Source organism: Penicillium diatomitis (assembly GCF_028827545.1).
Source record: "Penicillium diatomitis strain IBT 30728 chromosome Unknown utg000011l_segment0_segment0, whole genome shotgun sequence".
Taxonomy (NCBI): Eukaryota; Fungi; Ascomycota; class Eurotiomycetes; order Eurotiales; family Aspergillaceae; genus Penicillium; species Penicillium diatomitis.
This window is the reverse complement of record NW_026623183.1, coordinates 553,806-564,584: the sequence shown is the minus strand read 5'-3', so window position 1 is coordinate 564,584 and position 10,779 is coordinate 553,806. Positions and strand designations below refer to the sequence as shown.

Here is a 10,779-nt window from a genome sequence, read left to right as displayed (position 1 = left end):
GCTGGCGAGTCCGATCCAGATTCCGGTGGCGCTTAGCGAGTCAGCCGAATGTCGACAGGTCTCAGGGAGCCTCGAAGAATGAAGGTGACAGGTATCAGCTTGACAGCCTCGTTCTAGCCAAACTTATATCATGAAAATTCTCCGTCGGGCCACCACATAGCTTAGCGCAATTCCCGCTTGTAGTTTATGAGATTCATCACATTTCGAGGCTGCGGATGGCGCACATTTCTTGGAAAGGCGGGACAAAGAGAAACGGCAAACAGTGCAAACAGCTCGCTATCAATCAGTCTTATCGCCAAAAGTTGACGGGGCGGGGGGGGGGGGGGGGGAAAGAAAAATTAAAAAAGAAGAAAAAGACTGCGGCTGCTCCATTGAACAATGAAGCAACCATTAAAGACGACGTCCTAACTGCCGCTTCATACGACTATCAGTGTGCTTCTCGAACGATAACCACCTTTACTTGATTTCGTGAAACTCGACTCCAGCCCGCTCGCAGTGGTCTCGGACCCTGCGCCCTCCTCCAATCCCCCATGCTCTCCGAATCATTTATCGCGTCGACCTTGGCTTCCGCGAAAACTCCGACTGCCACATTGCGCGATGTAGGGATATGTGTACAGGAACTCCAGCCCTCTCCTCAGCTGCGATCGACATTCAAGAAGAGCTCCACTTCGACCAATTGCTTGGCTGTGACTCCGTCGCACATTTTCGCCGCTCAAGCGGACAAGGCCGTGGTTCATGTCTACAGTCGCGAAAAGGGAAATCAAGAGGCATTAGTACCTTTTCCGGAGCGAATTCGCAGCATTGCGGTCGCGGACGCCAAGTATGGCGATGTGCTTATTCTGGGAACCGAGGGTGGTCGGTTGATTCTGTGGGAGGTACGATATGTGCTCTTGGTTCATGCCATGATCTGAAGCCTCTGGTTGGGATACATCATAGTACTGACACAGCTCCCCCTTTGATTCTAGACATGCACAGGACGTCAATTGGCAACAACTGCATCACATCTCCAGCCTGTCACGTCGATTGTCGTGGACCCAACCTCTAATTTCATCCTTTCTGGCTCCGACGACGCGAGCATCCATGTGTGGTCGATCCCCAACATCTTGTCTTTCTCCAAACCCGCCCATGGTGGACGAGACCGTCATCCGGCCAATGCCCCCATACGTACATTCTCGAACCACCGTGCTGGCATTACCTCATTGGCGGTAGGACACAGCTCGGGTCGACACAACATTGCCGTGTCAACGGCCAAAGACAACACGGCGATTGCCTGGGACTACCAAACCGGACAGGTCCTTCGAACATATCTTCTTCCCTTCTCCGCGACATGCGTGGCTTTAGACCCCGTCGACCGGGCGTTCTACGTTGGCTACGAGGACGGAAGCGCTCAATCAGTAGACCTCTACCGAAGCCAATCAAGTCAACATCCTCTGCATGATGCCTCGCTCCAGGCAACACCGGCGCAAGTTTCGGCCGAAGACCGTTGGCTACCTCCTGCGGCCGACTCTGGTACAGTGAAGGCTCTCACTCTTTCCTATGATGGCACAATCCTTTTGTCCGCTCATGAAAGCGGCAAAGTGCTCTCGTGGAATATTGCACGACGGAAGTTTACGGCCAGCGTTGCCGACTATACTCACCCCGTCACCAACCTGATCATGCTCTCTCCCAGTGGCTTATTGTCATCATCACAAGAGCTGAAACGAGTGACCCATACCATCGTCAAGCCACGCATTGACAACTCTTTTGCCGACCCAGCACATGCCCCTGGTGCAGTTCCGGCCGAATACAAGTTCCACACACATGTCGTCACATCTTCTGCCCAGTCACGAAAGCCCTCCCCGTTCTCTCAGGCACTTACTCACGCCTTCTTCCCCGAGTCAATGATCGAGGAAGGTCTGGCTGAACTTGCCGCGTTGCAATCACCCGACGCTCTCAACCCAGTACGGGTTGTCGCGGGTACTGCTTCTACGGACCACTTAGCGCCTACGCCCATGGAAGAGGACAGCCGGGTCGCAGACCTTGAGCGAGAGCTTGCCACGCTCCAGAAAAAGGTCGCGCTCAATGACACTGCGCGCCAGGCGAATGTCAGCGAGGTGGTGCAGCTGCGGTCTACCGTGACCCAGTTGCAGGACTACATCAATGAGCTCCACGAGAAACAAGAGGCGGCTCAGGCGGATCGAGTGAAGCGGCAAGCAAGGAAAGAAGAGCGCGAGACCAAGCGTCGTCAAGCGTGGCTTGCCGCGGAGAAGAAAGGGCGCAACGGGGACGCGGCGATGAAGAAGATGGAGATTGAGGAGGATGTGTTGACGAGTGAATCTGATGATCAAAGCGATGAATGAGCAATACTCTGTCAGTGGGAAGATTCGCCGGATAAACTCCTATGGTGTTATAGTGAACATACATGACATTGGGTTACCCTACATATAGACATGCCTCTTGGTGATATACCAGAACAAACTGAATCCGCCGGGAGCAACCTCTTCCAAGATTGCGGATCAGTCTTCTACGGAATAAGAACGAGCTTGATTCACGTTGGATCGGGCGGGTATGCATTTTTTTCCCTTGATTTGCTCGAGAGCTCGAGTTGGCTGGATCGAACCCCTTCAGTGGCTTTGCTAAGCTGCCAAAGTTGAATGATGTAGCGGGGTTTGTAGACAATTGACCGCGTCGTAGCAGTATGAGCTTGAAGCGGTGCGCCTCTTCTTGATCGGCAGCGATTTCACAGCCATCCTTGCACTTTCTAACCATGGACCACTTTGAGAGATCGTTTTGAGAACACGACACAATTAAGGTCAGGGTATTGAGTCAGTATGACGGGAACTCTTCCCCTTTGCCACAACCATCAATGTGATTGTCTGTATCAGTCGAGTCCATGCATTGACCACACTTGCAATTCCCTTGGTTCAGCATCCATAGTTCATGGACTAAGCTCGGGTTAGTGCACTTCCCAACGCGTTGAACGGCGCAAGTCGCCCAGAAGTGATGTCAAACTTGCCTCATCTTAGAAGTGGTTTGGTTAAGGGTTGCCACCTTTTTCGGTGTAGATACAATCTAGTAATCTACGAGCTACATATTTGAGGTGAATACTTTGAACCTTACGAGCCACCTCGCATAACGAGATACCTGGACTTGATTCCGTGACTGCCCGTCAATTGACTTGTCTTCCTTTCCAATGGTTCCACTGCCACGGTCCGCTTCTAGATTCAAAATATAGATCTCCGTTCCAGCCAGATCTAAGGTTAGGTAACTCACCCCTCTCCATCCTCCAGTAGCTAGTAGGTAATGGTACAAATTCCATAAAAGCCCCCCAGATACCTTACATCAACTTGACAGCTCCATACCCAACACCCACCTACCTTCCGAGCTCAACGCCTATGATGTCTGAATCATACACCGCATCATCCTACTACTTCAGCTCAGCCAGCAACTCCGCCGACGGCACCACCAACGCAACCGGCCACCGCTACAAAACCAGCTCACTTACCGAACCCAACGGCACAACCACCACCTACACCACCCGCCAAGAACTTGGCCACTCGCCCACCTTTGAAGAACACCAGTTCAACAACCGCGGCCAAGAGTACTTCGCTCTCCCCGGGCCAGGCGGTACAGGGACATCCGCCGGCGGCGTGCGTCGGATCGTAGACATGGACAACGATGAAGCTGGCGGAGGAGCAGGAGCGACGACAGAAACAGGGGGCCAATCTGAATTTTCGGCGTTCGAAGCCTCGACTCCGCGGTTGGAAGACGGGGCGGCGGTGCCGTTCGGAACGAAAGTGGTGGATGTGGATACGGGGGCGTATGATGAGCATATGCATTTCTACGGAGATACCACCATGCGACATCATCGGGAGGTGAGGGACGATGCGGGGAGGAGGTTTACGAGGGATGTGGATTTTGATCCGGCGGGGAGGGCGGAGATGGCGCATGAGAGGAGATTGTTTGAGAATCCGGAGACGGGGACGCGGGTCGAGAGGGAGGGCGATGTCGAGGTTTCGCAGGTGATTTGAGGGCCTGGCTTCGAGTCAATTTGCGTTCAAAGATAGATACCGTTAGGTAAAATGAGTGAGTGAGAGATGTAGACTCGTCAGTGCTTGAATGGACGCGTCGTGAAATTAACTCTCCAAGCAAGATGGTATAGTAAGCTAGGGATCGGGTCATGGTATAATTTAAGTGCTTCGACCGATTCATAGGCTGTATCTAGGGCCTGACAAGTGGTGGTATTTAAGACTTATTCTTAGTCCTGTGACACTCGATTCAGATCAGGTTTCAGTTGTAGAAAGTCAATGAATCATTCAGGGTTGTCGTTCACATCTCCCTCGTAGGTATACCACTGTTCAAGGCCAATTTCATAAGCTCGCAAATTCCATGGTCACATTGTCATCATGTTGCGCGGATGTGCAAGTATGCGAATCCGGACCGTGTTCCGGTAGGTGTCCGAAGTCTATACTCCCTCCTCCGTATCATTTATGGAAGACGAAGACGCCCCTGTGACCATCGAGTGCGTCCCATCTCCCACCCCTCCGGAACTCGATATGCCCAATGGCAGAGCATCCCGGCTATGAATCCCAACGCATCATTCTTGAAGCCAACCAACACCCCGACAGTCACCATCATGACAGTCCATCGACGTTTGCGTTCCTCGTCACTGCACGCTGGGTCAGAGTCACCGAGATCTCTAGCTCCTCGCGTGTTGAGACTTTCGCCCACGCTGAGAAGCTCCAATCCAGCAGCAATGACCATCACTCCCAAGAAAGCCTTCGGAAAGCGCTTGAGCAGATCAATCAGAGTCTCGCCAAACATGATGCCAATGACGAGCTTCAAGACTCCAAGGAAAACGATACTGGCGCCAGAACGAGCGCCAAACCGATGCTGTGCCGCTAGTCCACCAGAACCATGGCAGACCGGCATTGCGCCGAACCAACAACCCAGGAGGTTCATGGCCGCCACGCTCAGACCGATATGAGTGATAGACGGGGTGTGCACATTAGGCAACAGGTCCCCGGCCAGATACACGACGGCCACGACCGAGTTGAGCGTCGTCAATGGGATCTGTCCAATGCCCGCGTCCACAGCACCCACCCACCACTGATGAGGCGTGGGGACCACCAGCCATGGATGCCAGATACTAAACACAGGAAGATGCCCAGCCCCCGCCGTGCAGATGATGGCAAATCCCAACCCAATGGCAAACAGCACCAGCGCATAGGGCACCCTTCCATACACACTGGTGATCATCAAGGCGAGGAATGCCACGATCGCCCAGATCCGATTATCCGCCCACGACGGATCCACCCAGCCCAGCGGACGAAGCATCCCACCACATGCCGAGATGATCAGTGACAGGCCCGCGCCCACCTGAATACCCTTGATGACGGGGATGGGAATGACGCTGGCGAACCAGCGCAGCAAACCGGTCACACTGAAGATCAAAAGACAGGCTCCGACGAAGATCCCCGCGGCGGCGATAGATCCACTGGAGAAATTACGGGCGATGGCGACCGCAGCAATCGCTTTCATCGGTTGCACGGGTAGTGGGATTCCAAAAAAGAGGCCCGTGAGGATGTTATACACGCCAGAGAAGATCAACGTGCTGGCAAGTGACACGCTGCCATTGACAGTCAATGCAATAGCAATGGGCAAGAACGTGCCCAAGTCACCGAGTGATCCCGAGATCTCAGAGACGTAGTTGCGTCTGAAGGTGCTCAGATTATACCTCGAGATCTCACGGAGCGTTTGAACAGTCATCTTGTCGAATCGATCGAGCTGAGTGCCGTCGACCTAGATCTGTCCTCGAGTTGCTTGATTTTCTCAGTCTCCACACATCAAGGGGGAGATGAAAGGAACGGACTCTCGACGGTGCGGATAATTGCGAAGAAGGAATGTGTCGATGGTCCTCTAGCCCGACGGTCGAGTTCCAGCAAGGGGCGCGCGTCAGATGATGACAATCGCCCGCTTGATCGACTGCCGAAGGCGGGGGGGGGGGGGGGCCTCCAGAGTGGGAGGCGCGATTGGCAGCCTAAAAGCGGGTGACGGGCGGGTGAGGCTGGAAGTGGGCTTGTCACGGCTGAGTAGTAGTTTGTCTGGTAAGGTTATCCTTTTCGGATGATGGACGATCAAGAGACCATTTGACCGGTCGGCCTCAGAATGAGATCACAAAAGTGGACAAGAGTGTACATTGGTTATATGGAGGTATTCATGTGGACAGAAATTCCTGGGAGGAGTGGGCATCCAGCCTTGATGGAAGAAGCAGCTTTGCTGATCGAAACTTGTACCGACCAAGACCGGTGATAACTGTCGGTAAGCAGCAGATGGTCTACGATCGTTCGATATGTAGGTCCTTCCATAAGGAAAACCATTACTTAGGCGTACTTCCAGATCTTTGAAGGGGTATTGCGACCAAGGCTTACGGTTGGTCAACGAAACCCTACACTGTCTGACTGGTTGTTCTTACAGGTTTGATGCTGGACTTGGTGGGAACCCTCTAGAACTACATCATGCCTGCTCCAACACCAAGGAACGACATCGGACATGAGTCCGGCACTTACATCACTACGAGTCTACGGCGGCTTGCTATGATCGTCTGCGACGGGCCCCTGCGCTAGACATCACATCGGCGACACGGGGGAGGGGGGGGGAAGCAGCAGCTCTCAACTTAGGCTTAAGTGAGAGACACGCGCAGAGTACCTCCCGTATAGTGCAGATGGCAACTGCAAGGGACCATTCGGATGTCCGAGATGCAAGGACCGTCACGGTCATGATGGCACGTCCACGGGGGTGGACATCCAACCAAATTCTCGGCCTTCGGTCATCAGCAAACCGCCAATCTACGAAAGAAAAGACTCTTGTCAGTAGCATCTGGCCCCGGCCAAGGCCTGAAGGACGAGACACCATGGCAAGAGAAAGAAAAGAGAGAGTGGGGAATGAAAAACGAGGCAGGCATGTCCTTTCGCTGGTATTGTCCAGATCAAGTTCTAACGGTAATTTCTCAGAACGAGGTTCACTTTGCAGTGAAGCCTCGAACACCCGTCATGCGTGCTTCGTCGTAGCAGTACTCACCTCGGGCTATACCACGAAGAACGTTCATGATGTGTCCTTCATGATGTAGCCCATGTCCCCATCCACGTCGTCCATCCTTTTTCTTCCCCTCTGACCTACCTTCCCCCTGTTCATGCACCTTTTCCACTGAGCTTGACTGATCCCTCTCCATTCGCTCACACAGCATTGTGCTTCTCCAGGGAAGTAACGGCCGCATTCTGGTCACTCAGGGTCTGGGTCTCGATTTCAGACGGAGACCCCGGCGTCTCGAGGTGCTGGAACCAGTCATTCTGGGACTTTCTCCACCATTCAAACAATGCAATGATGGTCACTCCACCCATGATGACGATGGCGTAATTGAACAGTCCAGAATCCCGGTCAATTGCATCGTTGGAGTATTGAGGTGCGCATAGCACTGCAAAGGCAAAAGTGTTCCAGAGAAAGGTGACAACGGCCGCCACGACACCAAACCAACCCATGTCCCAGAAGCCCGGACGGAATGAATCGCGCGTGATAAAAGCCCGTCCAATCCCCACGAGGCCGTAAGCCGCGATGGAGCCGGCAGCCGAGGTTGAGATCAGGCTTGCAAAGGCCACTTGTGAAGGAAGCTGCGTGCAGAGCAAAAGCGCTGCAATGACTGCAATGAAAATGACCGCATTGAGAGGCTGCTTTTTCTTCGAGACTCGAGAGAGCACGTCGCTGTAGGGGAAGACACCGTCTCGAGCAACAGCAAAGACCAGGCGGGAGACAGCAACCAGGGAGATGGAGGTGTTCAGAATCGCGCCGATCATAGAAATGACAGTCATGACCACGTGCGCACGAGGGCCCAGCGCAAGGGCATACATGTTGATGAACGGCTGAGGCGCGGTGGTGTTGTAAAACGTTTCAATGGGCGGCATGCAGAACAAAAACAGGATGATAATGGGGAATCCACACAGTGCGGAAGCGACGGTCGACCAAAACACACCTTTGGCAGCCGCCTTCTTTGCAGAGATGGTTTCCTCGGCCACATGGCCCGACGCGTCCTCGCCCACAAGACAGCTCGAGACGAGGAACCATGAGAGCACCCAGTTAAGGCCTGGAGCGGTACCCTCGCCATTATATGTAGAAGTAAAGACGTACTCCGCGGACTGGAAGCCATATGTTCGGGCTACCCCAATCGGCAGCCAGATGAAGTTGAGTAACATGTCCAAAACGATGACAGCAAAGCCAGTCCGGAATACCCACGCGTACATACGAGGCGGCAAGAAATTCAACGCTGTCGCCAGAGCCAAGAACCCGAGGGAGAGGGCCCACGCGATCGCCCGAGCATTGACATCGGACGTGCTGATCGGAAAAGTCGTGGCTGGATTGAAGACCACGATTTCCGATAGCAGGTAGTTGGCCACCCCGAAGGAGTCACTCGCCAGGAATGCCGTCCAGGCAACGAGTGTCCAGGCGGCGATCAGGTAAGAGATGAATCGGCCCAAGCGACCACCGCCCCACGATCTATAGGCCCAGTAGTAGATCGACCCAGCGGCTGGATAGGCAGAGCACGCTTCCGCAAGGCATGCGGCGGTGATTATCGAGAGTATACTGCCGGAGATCCATGAGCTCCACCTAGAAGTGCGCGTTATCTCGTCAGCAGGTGGTCTTCCTTGGACAAATAGCAAGTGAACGTGGAACAAAAGACGGAGGATTCATACAGCGCAGCGGGACCTCCGTTACTGAGAGCAATGTAAAAGAGCACTCGGATACCTCCAATACAATACAAGGCCGAGAAGGAGCACGCAAAGTTGTCAAACGTGCCCCATCCTCGAGCCAGGACTGCACGGTAGCCAAGTCTCAACAACTCCTGGTCATCTTCATTTGTCACGGCGATGCTACTATCCGTTTTGGAGCCATTCAGCTCCCGTTCGGGCTTGGCGACATCTGACGACGGAGGAATCGTGGAAGCGACCATCTTGGCGAAGCTGACTGACAGCACGGACACAGGTGTAGCGGATAGAGCTCAGATGATCTCAGACGGTCTTCCGGGCAATAAGACGGATGAAATTGAGGAGTTGTTCGTTCTGCAGAGATTTCTTTTTCCTCTGTCCTCGTTCTCACGCGGTCGCGCCATCATTCATGTCCAGATGGACTGATTGGTGGACCGACCAATCTTGGTGCTCTCTGGTGGAGTTGAGGTGCAAAGTTTACTTTGGAGGTCCATGCGAGCGGCCTCGATTGCCCGAAGAATACGACTGAAAAGGTCGATGTTCGCAGTAGGTCATGCAAGTCCAAATCATTGTCTGAAAATGAGGTGGATGATTTGCTATTGGATTCGATCGTGATCGTCCTATGTGATCGAAGACCTATATCAGGTCGTTCATCCTGTGGAAGTCGATGGAACCTCCAGCTTGCTGTTTGTGTCCTGAAGTAGTTGGGTGGTGCTGTGCGGCTACTACGGGAAGCGTGTGTAAGAGTATATTTTTATGGACCAACCCGGAATCTGACCTCCGTAAGGCGGTCCAGAAACCACCCAGAATGGCCAGTGAAATTCATGATGAACACTAGACTGGGCTAAAAACTAGTTTTGAAAGTAGCCAGCTTCATGATGTAATGTACCCTGAAGGTAAAAAGCACTAGCTCTACTTTAATCTTTGCTGCCCTCTGCAGCGCGTGCCACAGGCATGGGAGTCAATGTCGAAATCGATCGAGCCCAGCACGTCGATATGAACAGATTTTCCACGATGAAATGCACGACCGTTTCACCTGATGGCTGATACTGCGGATATTTTGGTTAGAAAGCTATCGCAATAGATCCAGAGGATCGAGTGTTGATACCGACTGATCGATATTCAGTGTCGGTCAGTACGTGGAGAAAAATACTTGCGGCAGCACAAAGTAGTGAGTAGTTATGTACCTACTACCTACTAACCACCTGACCCTAGTACTAAGTTAAGTACTGGTTACTTGTACGCCTCGATTGGGTTGTCAGCTCCATCATGACGGACACAATGCAGACTCCACAGAAACCCTGTCTTGAAGTTATTTCGCATGAAGCAATATGATGCGCTGCGATATCGACTTGCACTCCCAACGATTACTGGCAAATGAATATGCCTGAAAACCATCTATATGGGTTCTGATCTCATTGCCTTGGGTACCGTAATGGCCTGCCTGCTTTCAGTTCCTCGGCGCGATAGCCTCGAGGCAACCTCGTCACATTCATGCAATCCTCGTGTCTGGACGCTCGGCAACACCGAGTGGCTGGCTTTTCTACGAGCCAAAAGTTGTGCACGACGAAGAAGGCTGGAGCAGAAGGACAGGGCAACAATGATCACAGGGCAGTGTCTCCTCGCAGAGCTACACAAGAGTGGATTCGTCTTTCACGAAGAATGCTGCTTGTGGAGGACCAGACGAGGCAGGTACGATACTCCATGCGATTACGGACGGACGATCCACATCGACCGCTTTACCGTGCATCTTCTTTTCCTTCCCACTGCATCTGGGCTAAGCTTGAGGCGAAGAGAGTGCTTGTTCCTGACTGCAGTCAGGCTGAGCAGATGCGCCACCCTCCGACACGCCATGCACCTCGCATCAACAATCCGGTTCTCCAGCGGCGCGTGAGGAAATGAGCCTTCGCTGCGGCTGACGGCGCGGTTTCATCGGCATGCGTCCTCGGCTTCTAATTCGACAACATCTACGTAGCTACCTCGGGACATGCAATGTCCTGCAAGGGATACGCTTTTTCTCGAGATGAATACGTGCCAAGCCTGC

General features: G+C 53.1%; 4 protein-coding genes across 4 annotated transcripts; 2 read left to right on the top strand and 2 right to left on the bottom strand.

Annotated features, from left to right (window-relative positions):
* Positions 1-530: 530 nt before the first annotated feature.
* On the top strand, positions 531-2,339 carry N7539_007879 (putative ribosomal assembly complex component Ipi3; the record flags this gene model as incomplete). The annotated part of the gene is made up of 2 exons (XM_056937480.1): positions 531-875; positions 966-2,339. 2 exons carry the CDS (start codon positions 531-533, stop codon positions 2,337-2,339), a joined length of 1,719 nt encoding a protein of 572 aa, XP_056787345.1.
* A 1,038-nt stretch (positions 2,340-3,377) lies between these two features.
* On the top strand, positions 3,378-4,010 carry N7539_007878 (uncharacterized protein; the record flags this gene model as incomplete). Its single annotated transcript, XM_056937479.1, has 1 exon — positions 3,378-4,010. The coding sequence occupies one exon, from the start codon at positions 3,378-3,380 to the stop codon at positions 4,008-4,010; it is 633 nt and encodes a 210-aa protein (XP_056787344.1).
* A 457-nt stretch (positions 4,011-4,467) lies between these two features.
* N7539_007877 (putative sulfate/molybdate transporter) lies at positions 4,468-5,748 on the bottom strand (the record flags this gene model as incomplete). Its single annotated transcript, XM_056937478.1, has 1 exon — positions 4,468-5,748. The coding sequence occupies one exon, from the start codon at positions 5,746-5,748 to the stop codon at positions 4,468-4,470; it is 1,281 nt and encodes a 426-aa protein (XP_056787343.1).
* Positions 5,749-7,214: 1,466 nt separating this feature from the next.
* N7539_007876 (amino-acid permease) lies at positions 7,215-8,980 on the bottom strand (the record flags this gene model as incomplete). The annotated part of the gene is made up of 2 exons (XM_056937477.1): positions 7,215-8,637; positions 8,724-8,980. The coding sequence occupies 2 exons, from the start codon at positions 8,978-8,980 to the stop codon at positions 7,215-7,217; spliced, it is 1,680 nt and encodes a 559-aa protein (XP_056787342.1).
* Between the last annotated feature and the right edge of the window lie 1,799 nt (positions 8,981-10,779).